Source organism: Setaria italica, chromosome VIII (assembly GCF_000263155.2).
Source record: "Setaria italica strain Yugu1 chromosome VIII, Setaria_italica_v2.0, whole genome shotgun sequence".
Lineage (NCBI taxonomy): Eukaryota > Viridiplantae > Streptophyta > Magnoliopsida > Poales > Poaceae > Setaria > Setaria italica.
The window spans coordinates 1,563,558-1,578,656 of NC_028457.1; the positions used below are offsets into that span (position 1 = coordinate 1,563,558).

The window sequence follows — 15,099 nt, forward strand, 5'->3', positions numbered from 1 at the left end:
GCTAAGTCGGTACTACGGGGGTCCTTTAGTACCGCTCGGGTCTCCCAACCGGTACTAATTTCTTTTTTCTTTCTGTTTCTTTTCCCAGTTTCTTCTATTTATTTATTCTATATTAGTATTTCGTATTTATTTTCTTGCGTATACTAGTTCTAATACGCAACATATATAAAGTTGTATTTTATCTATAGTATTACATCTGAGATCATATTATACATAGACATATCGTGCATACACATAGACTAAATCGCGAGACGAATCTATTAAGCCTAATTAGTCCATGATTTGACAATGTGGTGCTACAGTAACCATTCGTTAATGATGGATTAATTAGGCTTAATAGATTCGTCTCGCAATTTAGCCTAGGGGTTCCGCAATTAGTTTTGTAATTAGATTATATTTAATCATCCTAATTAGTATCCGAACATCCGATGTGACATGGCTAAAGTTTACCCTGGTATCCAAACACCCCGAGCTACCACTACATACCGTGATCAGCAGTGTAACGGCTACCACTACATACCGTGATCAGCAGTGTAACGGTAACAGTACAAAGCTTCTCCGGTAGTAATTCGCTGTCTGAAACTGTAGCAACCAGCGTCTAGACAGCAATCGAGTCCTGCAAAAAGAAGAAGAAAAAGTTAAAATAGTATAAGATGATGGGCCAGCTGTGAGCCTTGAATGCGGTGACAAAGGCCGGGGCCCATTGGTATCTTTGCTCCCGGCTCGTTCAGGCCCGCAAGTAGTCGTCATGGGCCGACTAGCAAAGCCGAAGCAAAAGGATAAAAAAACTTGAACCTAACAATTCTTTTTTTTTTTACCGTGTCAGCTCGGGTTTTGCTTCCGTCGGCGTCTTCGGAGTCGTGCGGCGGCGGCGTCGCGGGGGCGGTGAGGGGAGCGGGCGAGACGAGGAGATCGGCCTAGATGGGGAAGCAGAAGGGCCGCGCGTCCAGCAGCGGCATGGCGGCGTCGCTGGTGCCGCACGCCCTGGGCGCCGTCCCCACCGTCGGTTTCGGAGGCTACCACGGCGCCGTCCGTGTTGAGCCCGCTGAGCCCTCCGAACCCGACTCCCCGATTCGGCTCACCCCAGTATGCTTTCTCGCTCTTCCTTCCTTAGGTCTATCGACGTGGCTTTCTCCTTGTCCTAGTTCTCTAGTTGGAGAATTTGACTTGCCGAGTTTTATTACTGCTTGGGTCCCAAATTTGGTACTTGCTCTCCGCGCAAGCGAAATCAGACGAAGTGACAATAACCAGTATCAATAATTCGCAAGTTATCTGTGCTAGCAAGGATCCAGAATCGAATTGGCGTTCAGGTTTAGCCTTGGTAGGGAGCTGGACCTGAATTTGTAGGTGCAGTAATGATCTGTTCTGAGTCCAACATCATCTAGCTCCCTTTGAGTTTACTAACAGCCTTTGAGTTTACTAAACCACTAACAGCCTTTGAGTTTACTAGCTCTGTTGTTAGTTTGCTTCTATTTGTGGCTCCGCGCTCATGGACATTCTCACTGTCTTATTTCTGATATGTGTGTGAAGGATGTGGATGGTGAAGTGCTTCAGAACCTAAAAAGGCTAGGAAGGAAGGATCCAACAACAAAGGTCAGACTGCTAGTCATATTCTTTTCGTTTACCTTTATTTTTTTTCTCAAAATTTTTGTACTAGTAACACTTGTGTTCTTGTAGTGAGAATCTTTAGCTTAAATCCACTTGTTTTACAATCATTTCCTTTCAATGGAGCTACTCAGGTGCTCTAACCACTAGGCTAGAGTCCCTTTCGCAACATAATTCTCTTTGAACCTTCAAAGGTCAGATATATGAAGTTAGATGCATTCCCCATGTAGGAAAAATATGTATTAAATTCTGGATACTACACTGCATATGCTTTCGCTGATTTGCTATTTATAAGTCTTTTTCTGTAACATGTTACAATTCTCTTTTCTTCTCTTCAATGTAGCTCAAGGCCTTATCTGCGCTCTCTACACTCTTTGCACAAAAACCTAGCGAGGAACTTGTGCAGATTGTTCCACAATGGGTATTTTCTCCATTGCCCTGTTGCATTTTTATCTTGATTTTTATATCCTTATGGCCCTAATATGAGTAAAGCTTATTTGCCGTACTTCATAACATTTAATATCTTTATGAAAATATGCCTAGTGATAAAGTAGTATTCTTTTTCTGTCATAGATATATTTATATTATATATGCAAGGTCTTTGATCAGAACATAACACCCATATGGAGCTCTAGTTTCCTACAAACAATTGGCAGCGTGGACTTGTTTCTTTTTTTGGTGCGAGTAGATTGTTTCCCTGTAATCTATGGGTACCTTAGCTTTTTTAGACTTGTTAAATGAGATCACATGAGTTCAAAACCAGTGTCTAGCTGTTCTGCTGTATCACATGTTAGTGCTATATTTGCTTATGTTCCTAGTAAGCTTGAAGTTGATGTGAAAAAAAGGAAATGATAACATGGTTAAATACTTATTTGTTGCATTAAATGCTTTTATCCATTATTTTGCTAATCTCTTCAGAGTATTTTGATTTTTCAGTCCACTGATTGTCATGTCTGTTTCATTATATGCTTGTACCATCACCGTAAAAAGTACGCACTATATTATTTCCCTTCTTTTTAGGCATTCGAGTACAAGAGGCTTCTGCTTGACTATAACAGAGAAGTTCGTCGTGCTACTCATGAGGCCATGTCTAGCCTTGTCACAGCAATCAAGTATGTCCATCTCCTCCCATTCAACTGAGTTGCATCTAGGCTATGCTGTTTATATTTGGTAATGGTGCCTTGTTGGTTTTCTTCCAGTTAGAAAATATCTTATGCCCCAGCAGGACCTAGATTTCTGTAATTCCGTTTATCTAATTTGCAATTCTTTTCTCATCTTTGAGTGGGCGTCATTTACTCCATTGTTTTAGGAAGGGTATAGCTCCACATCTGAAATCCTTGATGGGTCCTTGGTGGTTTTCTCAATTTGATCCTGCTCCTGAGGTTGCACAGGCTGCTCGACGTTCATTCGAGGTGGGTGCTAGACTTTCTCTGATTGATGTTGCTGGCTGCAAGTTACTTGACCTTGACCACCTAGATTTGCTGCAGCCATTTCTTACCTGGAATGCTAGACTAAAATGACTAAACCAATTGAGGGCTTGTTTTGATAGGCTGGGATTTACTCATTCCCTTTGGATTGGCAGGAAAGTTAGTTCATTTTCCACCTGACCAAAGGGATTGGGCCCAATCCCCACGAGTTCAGGTAAGCCCTCAAAATAACTGAAAAATAACTCCTGACAGTTAACAGCAAGAAATGGACCATCGATGTGGAATTATGAATTTATTCTTATGTTCAGATCTGGTTAGGGGATGCACTCCACTGGTTGATTTTTCATGTATATCCCTCACTTGCCATTAGTTGGAAAAGGAAATAAAAATATTTTGATTCCTTGTTAGCTGGGTATATAAGTAAGAACGCAATTGCCCCTTGGGTTTATGTACATTCCATGTATTCGACGTAAATTTCCTTGCATTGCAAGTTTTTTTTTCTTGGGGCCAAGTCCATCTGTGTTTGTCCTAAGTCAAACTTTTTTTTAACTTTGACCGTCAATGTATAACATTTTGTATAGATTGACATCACTAGATTCATTCTGAAATCTACTTTTATAGTATATTTTACATCTAAGATAATATTTTTTTATAGATTTTGTTGGTCAAAGTTTTAGCATTAGCGTTGTTACTAGAGAGTTGTATCCAGGTTCAGCTAGTGTCTAGGTTCATTGCTATTAGTGCTACCTAGGTTTCAGCATGTAGTTAAAGAGAATGATATGCGGATCGTATGGGCATTGATTGCATGAATTAGGAAGATGTCGTGGGCAGCTGTCTTTTCCTGTGCAGTGTGAATCCACCACAGAGAAAACTATGTGTGTTTGTGATGAACACCTAGAGAGAGAGGGAGGGAATGATTTCCAACAAAAACTAAAAAAGTTTGACTTAGGACAAACCTAGATGGAGATATATTTGTGATCATAGGAAGTATTAATTAAGCAAGAATAATGGACTGGTCTTTAATTATCTCATTGTGAGCCTCACTGCTACAGGTCAAGCAGCGTTGCTGGAACAGTACTTCACAGAACTGAGCTACCATGGCCTATGTATATAGACTGTCTCATTGAACTTAAAAACCATATTGACTTGAGTTTACATAAAGATAATTCTAGAAAATGTTTCTGTAAACTTGTATTCTTTCCAAAGGGTCAGATTGAAGCTCAATTATAGAAGCACAAAATGTATGCCAGCTATTCAGTCTTGTCAGCCTAGCTTACGTTTATTCTTTTGGTAAAATACGCTTTATAGATCTTTTTAGTTCTATTAACTGTTGGAAAGCAGTATTTCCATTTGAACTAGGGTCTTCCTCTATCTTTGTAATATGTTATAGGTTTGTTCACACGTTTCAGTTCTTTCTGTAGGCAGCATTCCCACAGTCAGAGAGAAGATTGGATGCATTAATGTTATGTGTGAAGGAAACATTTCTTTACTTAAGTGACAACTTGAAGCTAACAACACAAGCTTTGTCTGACAAGGCTACACCTATGGATGAACTGGAAGATATGCACCAGAGGGTATGATTTGCGGTCTTCCATTGTACTGAATGTTGTGTATTGCTCAGTCAGTTTTCCATACTATTTTTTCCCTTTTGTGCAATCAGTTTCAAGAGATTTCCTCTGATGTAAAATAAATCAGTTATGCAATCTTGTAATTAAATTGATGGATTTTCCACCTTTCTTTTCCTTAATGTTTACTCCAACTGATGCTATATTTAAAAATCATAATTGGTGCCCCCACACTCCTTTTACATAGAAGGACAGAAGTCTGTACCTTCAAATAATAGTTCTATTTCCTGAGGAGCGTTCATGTTGTATTGTTGCTCCTAGAGTCTTGGACATGGTCATTGGTTCCTTCTATCCTAAACTTTCTATTTGTAAGTCCCTACTGTGCTTCTAATACCAGTTGTCCATTTTCCTATTTTCCTCTGCAGGTGATATCATCATCACTGCTAGCTATGGCAACTCTTGTAGACATTTTACTAGGAGGGAAATTGCAAAATTGTGATGTTGATAGTACCAGTACAGAAAACAGGAGTCTGTCAAAAGTTCGATCTATTACACTTTCTTCTGCTCAAGCCGCATTTTGTATGCATAAATGTTTCCTTGATGCCCTCAAGTCGAAAAGTGCTGTTATACGGTCAGCTACATACTCACTGCTTACAAGTTATATCAAACATATCCCTCATGTTTTTGATGAAGAAACCATGAAGAAACTTTCTCCTACTATACTTGGTGCATTCCATGAAAAGGATGCATCATGTCACTCTTCTATGTGGGATGCAATTCTTGTTTTCTCTAGAAAGTTTCCAGAGGCTTGGTCATATTGCAATATTCACAAAGTTGTCCTCAGTCGGTTTTGGAATTTCCTACAAAATGGATGCTATGGGTCCAAACAAGTCTCATATCCTCTTCTAGTTCAATTTTTGGACTCTATACCACCTAAAGCAGTCATGGGACAACAATTTATTTTTGATTTTTTGCATAATCTCTGGGCTGGAAGGAACCAGAGGCAGTTATCAGCTGCTGACAGTTTGGCTTTCTGTATTGCCTTTAAACAGTGTTTTTTGTGGCTTCTAGAAAATGTGTCAAGGTATCCTTTCTCTGAACTAGTTCAGATTGCAATTGTTTTGTGATTAATTGATTTCCTGTGTAATTACCTTATCTGTTTTTACAGATATTCTGGAGAAGATTCTTCTGTTGATACCCCCATCAAGCTTATAACAGATATACTTGCCAAAATAGTTTGGCGTGACTATCTTTTATTGTCTGGTGACACAACTGGTAACAGTGTTCAGTTATCTCATAAAAATTCAGGGTCAGCGGCGGCGAACACGCAGTACCCAATGTACTATCTTCAGGGTTTGGAGAAATGTATCGTTGAAATACTGGATGTGATTGCGGATACAGAAAATCATTTACTCAATATTTCTTGTGAGTTGTTTGTGAGGGACTGTTTGGACATAATTCAACAGGGGGAGAAGCTTTCAAAGTTTGAGGATCATGTAGAACAACTTGTGTCTTTCTTCCTATCTTTGGATCAACTTGTTGTACACAAAGGTGAAACATGGCCACTGGAAAGATTAGCAAGACCGCTGGTTGAACAATCTTTGCCAGCCATCAAGTTCGTGGTAAGGCCAGACACTTGATTTTAGCATGAAGATTACATAATCCTTATTCTTCTACCTGTATACTCTTCTTTGAATTTATGCTATACAATGCAGTTACACAACTTACTTAGCAATTGAAGTTGGTTCTATAAGACATTGTGCTATTGATGCAGGACACTCCAAGCTTGGTTAAGCTTCTTTCAGTTTTGGTTGAAATATTTAGACCCATTCCCCTATTTCTAAAGAATAATCAGAATCATGATGAAAATTCAGATGTGAAGTCTTATCTGGAGTTGTTCAATGATGACCTTCTCCCTTGGTGTTTTAATGGAAAATATAGCACCTGTAACTCAAAGATTGATTTGTTGCTTTCGTTATTTCAAGACGAGTCCTTCTTTGGCCAATGGTGTTCCATCATCAAATATACTGGAGCTGAACAAAAGCACTCTATTGATGATAAGACCTCAAACATTAAGAACCGATTAGAATTGCTTACGCTGTTGCTTCAGAAAATCAGAGAAAGAATTGCTGGGGGAAAGCTAAGGAACTTGCAGAAAAATGGTTATCTTCCAGAGCATTGGCAGCATGATCTATTAGATTCTACTGCAACTTCTGTCATCTGTGATTTGCCTGCTGCAGATTGTCATGTTAGTTTTCTATGGTATGTGCTTCATTCCCTTCGTATTTGTTCCTTTGTGAATGTTTTTGTTTCCAGGTGCCAGAACATAGGTGTCATTTGACATAATTTGTATGTGTAAAATTTCAGTGCTGCACTTGGTGGCTCGGATCAAGAGGATCAAATCTGTTTTCTTTCTGCTGAGACTGTTCATAAAGTTCTTGGATCCATTTTAAGGGATTTGGCATCAGCACTCATGGCATCAACTTTTGAATGGCCAAGGCTTGCATATTCTCTTTTGCTGTCTTCTGAGCCCGAGCACTTGAAGCTTCCAGAAGAAAATTCCTTGCCAATTAACTTTGAGATGGCTCAATTCGCTTTTAAAGTGCTTCAAGGTAGCTTCTTTTCACTATGGAGACTTGAGGAAGATTCTGCATTTCCTTCTATTCTGGCAGCTCTGTTTGTCATTGAATGGGAATGTAGCATGTCTTTAGCTATTGATGATGAAAATGATTCGGAAGGCCATATAGAAGATATGGATGTTGGTTCTTCTATGCACATAAGTTCAAAAGATTATTTGGATGAGAAAATGCATTTGAAGGCCAACCTTGCAGAAAGCATACATGCTTTTTGCCAAAGCTTAAGTCCATCCTTTTGGAATAACCTTCCTTCATGCACATTGAATAGATTGGCAAATATTCTAGCCCAATCTGTCAGGTATTCTGTATTTCAGACGAGAGACTTGCATGCAGAGAAGACAGCAGTCCTATGTTCTGAGTGGGTGGTGGAAATGTTGAAGCTCATCTGTCTTGATGACATAAACTTGCAAAGCTTTTTTGATCTGTTGTTATCCGAGGGAGAACACTGGCCGCTCTGGTTGAAGCCATGTTTACAAAATGGGCATGCATCTGTGAAGGTCCAGTTGGAGCCGGCTATTACAGATGAAATTGTAAGAGTTCTTTTATCTGTCTTCTCTTCCCATAGTCCTTGCTTCTATTTAGCACAAAATATTTGAGTAGCACTTCTTTGAGATGATGAGTCTTATCTTTATGAAATTTCTGTGCATTTCTTAGCTAAATGTGTCGCTTATCAGTAGACATTATTTGTCCTCAATATTTATTTTATCTGTACTGTTCTATCTACTATCGAAGTTATGTTTTGAAATTATGAAATGGCACTTTATTTGTTAGAGTTCTCAGTCACTGTAGTAGCTCTGGAGAACTAAATCAATAATTCCTTTGGTGCAGGAACTGAAACACGAGCGGTTTGTTGCTTTCATTGATAGGCTTATTCTCAATCTTGGCTTTGGTGAAGTGATTTTAGGTATTCCAGGAAATCTACGACGTGCCACATCACAATCAATTGATATTACTTCACCTATCTCTTCCTTGTCTAGAGCATGGGTGGCTGGTGAGATCCTTTGCACTTGGACATGGAAAGGGGGAAGTGCACTGCAAACATTCTTGCCTTCTCTGGTTCAGTACATGAAAGAGGAATCACGTCTTGAGGTTGGCATTGTGCCGTTGTTGCTTGACACGCTGTTAGGTGGCGCCCTTATGCATGAGAGTGGTCCGTGGGTACTGTTTAATGCTTGGCATCTTTCTGACAACGAGATTGGGAAAATTCAAGACCGTTTTCTCCGTGCTCTTGTGGCTTTGTTATTTACTACTAACATCAAGGATTGTCTTTGGAGAGAATCTGATGCACTTGTATTTTTTGAGCAACTGTTGAGCAATCTTTTTATGGGCTCAATAGTGAACAGAAAGTGTCTGAAAGTTCTTCCCTTTGTTATGAGTACCATCATAAAACCCCTGTCACAGAAATTGAATGAAGATTCTTCATATGCTGATTTAGTCAGGAAAAGCATATTGAGTTGGCTTGAGGCAGCCATCTCTTGCCTGCCATCCAGCCCAAGGGAAGTACCAGTGCAAGGTAGGCTTCATTAGAATTCTCACTAGATAACTCAGGTACAATATTGCTTTTACAAACATGTAATATGATCTCTTACTTTGTCAGATATTGAGGACTGGATGCAAGTGGCACTGTCTTGCTTCCCATTGAGCATAACTGGAGGAGCTCAGAGATTGGAAGTTACGGTTGAGCGAGAAATCAGTGATGCAGAGATATCACTAATGCTGACACTCTTTCAGAAATACCAGATTTTCTATAAGGGCTTGGCTTCGCCATTGTCCACTAGTGAAACTGTAATATCAAGGATAGTTGAGTTACTGGGGGTGAAATTGACGGCTGTTATGGTTGGGTATTGCTGGACAAAACTTCAGGAAAATGATTGGCATTTTGTGTTCCGCATGGTATTCAAGTGTATTGAATCATCTGCTTTGCTTGTGGAAGAAATGACAGATGGCGTAAATGATGCCGTAATAAACCAGGTATCAAGTGAAGATGCCTTGGAGAAGCTTAAGTTAGTGGTTAGCACTACAGATAAGTTAACATTAAGCCTTGCGGAATCTGCTCTGGTTACATTGTGTCACCTCAACCATCTTGGTAATCTCCAAGCAGCAGAAAATTCCCAGAGTTTGGAGCTTATTAGATCAGGGGACTATGTTGAGAGTACTAACAAGATGGTGGAGACTATCCTCCGTTTGTTCTTGGCTACTGGTGTTTCAGAGGCAATTGCCAAATCCTTTGGTGAAGAGGCTTCATCCATCATAGGTTCTAGTCGCCATGCTTATTTGCATTTTTGGGAACTTGTAGCGTCAATCATAAAGAATGCTTCACCACAGATTAGAAAGTCTGCACTGGAGTCCATGGAACTGTGGGGACTTACCAAGGGTTCAGTCAGTGGACTGTATTCGATTCTTTTCTCCTCACAACCAGTGTTTCACTTACAGTTTGCCGCTTTCTCTCTACTTCTGTCTGAGCCCTTCTGTCAACTTTCATTGCTCAAAGATAGTTCTCTGAGAGAAAATTGCTCGTCTGCTCAACGATCAGACATAAGCCAAAGTGCCGAGTTGATGCCAGATTCAGAGAAAACTCTATGTCTCAGAGATGAACTCTCAGCCTTAGTTGAATTCCCAACATCTGAACTTCTAAAAACAGATCTGACAACACGAGACAGGGTATGCTATATTTACGTCTTTTAAAATTTAGAAGCTATTTCTTTTTGTTATGTGCTAATGGTTCTTTTGTGTTTTCTCTCACCAGGTTGATGTCTTCATTGCATGGGCATTATTGTTGTCACACCTGCAATCACTACCATCATCTTCCATTATTAGGGAAAATGTACTTCAATATATACAGGAGAAGGTCAGTCCGTGCATATTGGATTGCATTTTCCAGCACATCCCAGTGAAGACTGCTGCTCCTAGTGGGAAGAAAAAGGATGCTGAACTGGTGCCTGAAGTGGAGGCTGCTGCCAAAGCCTCTAAGAATGCCATAGTTACTTGTTCATTGCTGCCATACGTGGAATCTCTTTCACCAGTTGGGACTTTGCAAATGGCTTCACTTGCAGGATCATTGTATGGAATGATGATTAGATTGCTACCTTCTTTTGTGCGCACATGGTTTACTACTTTGAGAGACCGTTCATTGTCATACTCAATTGAGTCGTTTACTAGACAATGGTGCAGCCCTCCTCTTCTGCTAGATGAATTTTCTCAGGTATGTGCATGCTCTTCGGTGGCAAAATACACTTTATTCGCCAGCTCTAGTATTTATAGGGTTCTATTAACTAGCGCTTAACCTCTGTGAAAAACAACCTATTAGCCTGTGATGCAACTTAGCTGCATTAGATGCACACTAATTCATTTGGTTTTCAGTATGTGTTTCTTTTTGTTGAAATCATGCAGTTAGATTTGAGTGGGGTACATCTGTACATTTAAATCAAATAATGTTATTCCAATTGAAATGGAGTTCTATTATTGCCTCTGCAGCTAACTATCTCTTTACAGGTCAAGGATTCTGTGTATGCTGACGAGAATTTCTCAGTTAGCGTCAACAGATCGGCTTACGAAATCGTTGCCACATACAAAAAGGAGGAGACGGGAATTGATCTTGTCATACGCCTCCCTAACTGTTACCCCCTGCGCCATGTCGATGTTGAATGTACCAGAAGTTTGGGCATCAGTGAAGTCAAGTGTAGGAAATGGTTGCTTTCCCTCACATCATTCGTCCGCAACCAGGTAATTTAGTTATGTTCCCAATGCAAGGACACTAGATATTAACTGATGGCTTTTGAGAACTAGGGCACTAGATATTAACTGATGGCTTTTGACGCAAGGACATGGAAAAGACATTTGATCATATCTGTAAGGCTTCTGTTAGAGAATAATGTAGCGCTCAACTAAGCTGGTTGCTTCTTTCTCTGCAGAACGGCGCGATAGCAGAGGCGATCCGGACGTGGAAGAGCAACTTCGACAAGGAGTTCGAGGGCGTGGAGGAGTGCCCAATCTGTTACAGCATTCTCCACACGAGCAACCACAGCCTACCGCGGCTGGCGTGCAAGACCTGCCGGCACAAGTTCCACGGCGCCTGCCTCTACAAGTGGTTCTCGACGTCCAACAAATCGACTTGCCCGCTGTGCCAGACTCCCTTCTAGGCATGCAACTTTGTTGGAACCGTTCAATATCTTTCTGTAAATGGCGTGTGTATGTAGTGTTCAGCGCCTTAGACCCAAGCAGGCTTTTTTACCCCGTTATCTCGTAGAGGAAGAGACATACGACTCCGAGTTGTAATGCCCAGTTGCTTAGCTAGTGTACACGGCTAGCTCCTTTTTTTATAATTAAAGTTTTATACACCTCTTAATGATGCCACGGACCACGACAATGAAATGCCGGTTCCTGACCGATCGCTCTCATTTCTCCTCGCCCAGACGAGGCAGGTGACGCTGGCCTGCGGACGGTGGTGAACGCAGGTACAAACTGGGTCTCGACCGTCGTTACCGGGCGCTGTCAAGTAGCTCGTGGCGGCAACCTTGCAAAAAGGTGCTGACGACCCGAGTGGCAGAAGCATGGCACAAAAAAATAACTAGATGGTTCTTGTTGAACAAACACATAAGTGCTATATATAAGATGCAGCATTTTCTGAGGCTAACCACACACACCCACAGGCATCCCAGCAAGCACATTCACCGGTTTTATTTTCTGTCAAGAGTACAATTTTATGATTCGCAACGCAGCAACACCAGTCAAATCCCAGAATTTAAACTCAGCTAAGAACAACTCTGCACATAACCATTTTTACACAACTGGCATGCTCTGAAGTCTGAACTGTGGAGTACACTGCCACTAGGCGATGAGGAAAGGGAGCACGGTGAGCATGAAAGCCTCGTAAGTAAAAGTCGCAGACCCGGAGTATGCGGTGTCCTTCTCCTTGAACTTCTCAGTCAGTCCCTGCAAATTATTCCAATCCAAACAAGTGAGCACAGGATATTGGAACAAGACGCCAAAAAAAGGAGTTTGCTGAGACTATTTGAGCTTGCGCAGTATGGTGGAGGCATACCTTAACAGTGAGACAGCATCTGCAGAGGTAAAAGAAAGAAAAGGTGAAATAGTTAGGATTGTGGCACTGGGCAAACTGAAAGCATATTGGATGTATTCACTCTTTCCAGTATTAAACATCAAAATCATCGTGTATCAGAAAATATGGCTGAAACTTTGGAGGATAGTTGATGAACAAACCAGTTATTAGTTTGACCTTTTGCAGCTTGTTAGTTAAGACAAGTTTAATTCAAAATATGGAGAGAGAAAAACTGTTCCACCATGATAAATTTCATAGGCGCTATCAGTGGGTTATGGACATCCACGACAACAGCACTGTATGATTCATTAGACTATCCATAACAGAAAAATCTGAAACAAAAAAATTGGCAAACAGTGAAGAAATAAAGACGAATTAACTTGAAGGAAGGCCCTTACTCAATGAAGTTATCATATTCAATTGCTCTGCTCTTGCCCCCAGTCTTGTCAAATTTAGACACAAGCAGGTCTAGCACAGTTGGAGAGACAGAATATCCCAGACTGAGAAGAGCATCACGCAGTTCTGAGGAGTCAATCTTTCCACTTCGATCACGGTCAAACCTTTCAAATATTCCCTGAACGATACAGTGAAATATTAGTATGTGATACTAAGCATTACTTTATTACATCAACCGATTGGTTTGCTTATATAGCACAGAAGTAAAGGTTAAAGAAAAGGAGCAATAAGTTGCAGAACATCTTACTCTCCAATTCTGAAGACTATAAAACACAGAAGTAAATTCCTTGGGTCCTGAAAAGATGGAAAACGAAAATTAGCATTTGAAATACTTAGGAAAGTAAGAGGTACAGAAGATACAAGGGAAATGGTGAAACTACTATATGCATGTCTCATGCTTGTGGGGAAAAAGGAGAAAGAAACACAAACTATGCCAGACTGCCAGTGTTAGAGCGAATGGGTAGAGAGTGACATGACCAGTAGGCAGTACCACTTCATAGTTCATACTGCAAAGAAGTTCCATGGTTGCAATAAGACTGCTAACAAGAACTTCATGTTACTTGCAGCATGTACTCATGACTTGAACTCGACATTTCTTAGCAAAAGAATATAAAAACAACATAGAAAATGACAAAGAAGCACAACTTAGTGCTGATCTTTGGAGTTGAGACTAGAACGTGACAACCCATGACTTGATCTCTACATTTTAGAGCAAAGGAAAACAGAAACAACATACGAAACTCTTGCAAAAGTGATTTAGCTTGTGAAGTTAGTATTTTCAACTTATATAGAATCCTTAACAAACAGAATCGGAATCTAAAGGACTCTAGCAAACATGAGGGTTCACCAAACTACATGCATCACAGAGAAGTGATATGCCAGAGCAGAATCACTTCATAGTTCATACACTACAAAAAGAAAAGTCCCATGGTTTCAATAAGATTAGTAATTGGAATTTCCTGTTATTATACTTAGTGCTGTACTGCTGTATCTATGGTGTGTGGCTGGTACTTGGCAACAACCCTATAATGACTGAAGTCCTCTACACTCTACTCCGCATGATCATTTTCCACATAAATAAATGGATCTACTTGATCAATTCAATACTTAGCCACTTAGTACAAAACGAAGTAAACTCTCTATTTCTTTAAGTAAAGAACAAAACGCCAGTGCAGTCTACAGACCACGCCACTCTGTGTGCCTATGACGGGGAAACCCACGAACTACGAAGAGCTGCACATGTACAAGTACGATACATCAGGCCACGTAAAAGTCTTCCACCTCCCGATTCCCAAAGTCAAATACGTCGGGCAATTAGTCAGAGTAGATGGGCAAATCCGGAGACATACACGCGCTGCGTTGGGCTGCGTGCACGACGCAACACTAAACCATAGCACCGCTGGCCAGCACGATGGCTGCCCACGGCGCACTCGAGCCGCGAGCCACGGACTGGAACGAACAATGGCAGGACGGAGGGAGGAGATAATGGGGCTTACCGATCTTGCGGACGTTGGTGTTGGTGAACAGGTACATGAGGAGGTGGACGGTGCGGAGGCTAAAGCTCTGGTTGTACCCGGAGAGCGCGGCCTGCAGCTCCTTGTCGTCGATCATCCCGCTCCCGTCGCGGTCCGCAGCCTGGAAGCAGGCCACCACGTTGGGGTCGGTCCCGGGCGGGAACGCGGACGGCACCAGCGACGCGAACGGGCTCCCGTACCCGCCCGCGCCCCCGTACGCCGTCGGCGGCGGGGCCCCGTAGGGCGCCGAAGAGGGCGGCGGCGCGCCGTAGGGGGCGGAGGAGGGCGGCGGGGCTCCGTAGGGCGCGCCGTACTGCTGCCCGGCGGGCGGGGCCCCGTATCCTCCGCCGCCGTAGGGCTGGGAGGAGGGCGGGGCGCCGTAGTAGGGGGGCACGGAGGAGGAGGAGGAGGTCTTGCCTTCCTTGGGGGGCTTCTCGCCGTAGGGCGGGGCGGAGGGGGCCGGGGAGGAGCCGTAGGGAGGTGGGGCGCCGTAGCCTCCGCCTCCGCCGGCGCCGGGGCCGTAGGGGTAGCCGGAGCCGTGCGGCGGGTAGCCGGCCATGGGGAGCTCCGGGCTTGCCGGCGACGAGATCGCACACGGGAGACGGTGGCCGGTGGGGAATTGGGAATCGAGGGGGGTGCTCGGAACGGAACGGAATTGAATGCGATGCAGCGGAGCAGGTTTGAGCAGGGGGAGGGGGGACGGGAGGGGCCTTTTATGACGTGGCGAACCAAGGCGGGCTCGGAAAGGTTTGGGTTGGACTTGCCATGTTTAGTTGACCAATTTTGAAGTGCCAAAATCACTGTGCTAGCACTGTACTGTAGCGTTTCGTTTGTATC

The 15,099-nt window shown here is 42.4% G+C and overlaps 2 protein-coding genes across 2 annotated transcripts; one reads left to right on the forward strand and one right to left on the reverse strand.

Moving 5' to 3' along the window:
* Positions 1 to 824: 824 nt before the first annotated feature.
* LOC101761575 (E3 ubiquitin-protein ligase listerin) lies at positions 825 to 11,581 on the forward strand. The gene is made up of 15 exons (XM_004978569.4): positions 825 to 1,086; positions 1,531 to 1,593; positions 1,949 to 2,026; positions 2,626 to 2,717; positions 2,915 to 3,017; positions 4,454 to 4,606; positions 5,023 to 5,681; positions 5,766 to 6,219; positions 6,372 to 6,859; positions 6,965 to 7,763; positions 8,062 to 8,746; positions 8,831 to 9,894; positions 9,980 to 10,435; positions 10,726 to 10,956; positions 11,145 to 11,581. The coding sequence occupies exons 1-15, from the start codon at positions 922 to 924 to the stop codon at positions 11,370 to 11,372; spliced, it is 5,718 nt and encodes a 1,905-aa protein (XP_004978626.1). The 5' UTR covers positions 825 to 921; the 3' UTR covers positions 11,373 to 11,581.
* A 210-nt stretch (positions 11,582 to 11,791) lies between these two features.
* Positions 11,792 to 14,952, reverse strand: LOC101761983 (probable calcium-binding protein CML50). The gene is made up of 5 exons (XM_004978570.2): positions 14,245 to 14,952; positions 12,996 to 13,042; positions 12,691 to 12,866; positions 12,275 to 12,293; positions 11,792 to 12,165 (listed from the first exon to the last, which is right to left on the reverse strand). The coding sequence occupies exons 1-5, from the start codon at positions 14,819 to 14,821 to the stop codon at positions 12,061 to 12,063; spliced, it is 924 nt and encodes a 307-aa protein (XP_004978627.1). The 5' UTR covers positions 14,822 to 14,952; the 3' UTR covers positions 11,792 to 12,060.
* Between the last annotated feature and the right edge of the window lie 147 nt (positions 14,953 to 15,099).

Excerpts from the sequence above, each read along its gene's own strand:
- LOC101761575 (XM_004978569.4), top strand. The coding sequence starts at position 922 with ATGGGGAAGCAGAAGGGCCGCGCGTCCAGCAGCGGCATGGCGGCGTCG. Across the intron at positions 4,607-5,022 it reads TGGAAGATATGCACCAGAGG|GTGATATCATCATCACTGCT; the intron begins GTATGATTTGCG and ends TTTCCTCTGCAG. Across the intron at positions 9,895-9,979 it reads ATCTGACAACACGAGACAGG|GTTGATGTCTTCATTGCATG; the intron begins GTATGCTATATT and ends TTCTCTCACCAG.
- LOC101761983 (XM_004978570.2), bottom strand. The coding sequence starts at position 14,821 with ATGGCCGGCTACCCGCCGCACGGCTCCGGCTACCCCTACGGCCCCGGC. Across the intron at positions 13,043-14,244 it reads CACCAACGTCCGCAAGATCG|GACCCAAGGAATTTACTTCT; the intron begins GTAAGCCCCATT and ends CCATCTTTTCAG. Across the intron at positions 12,867-12,995 it reads ATAGTCTTCAGAATTGGAGA|GGAATATTTGAAAGGTTTGA; the intron begins GTAAGATGTTCT and ends TGTATCGTTCAG.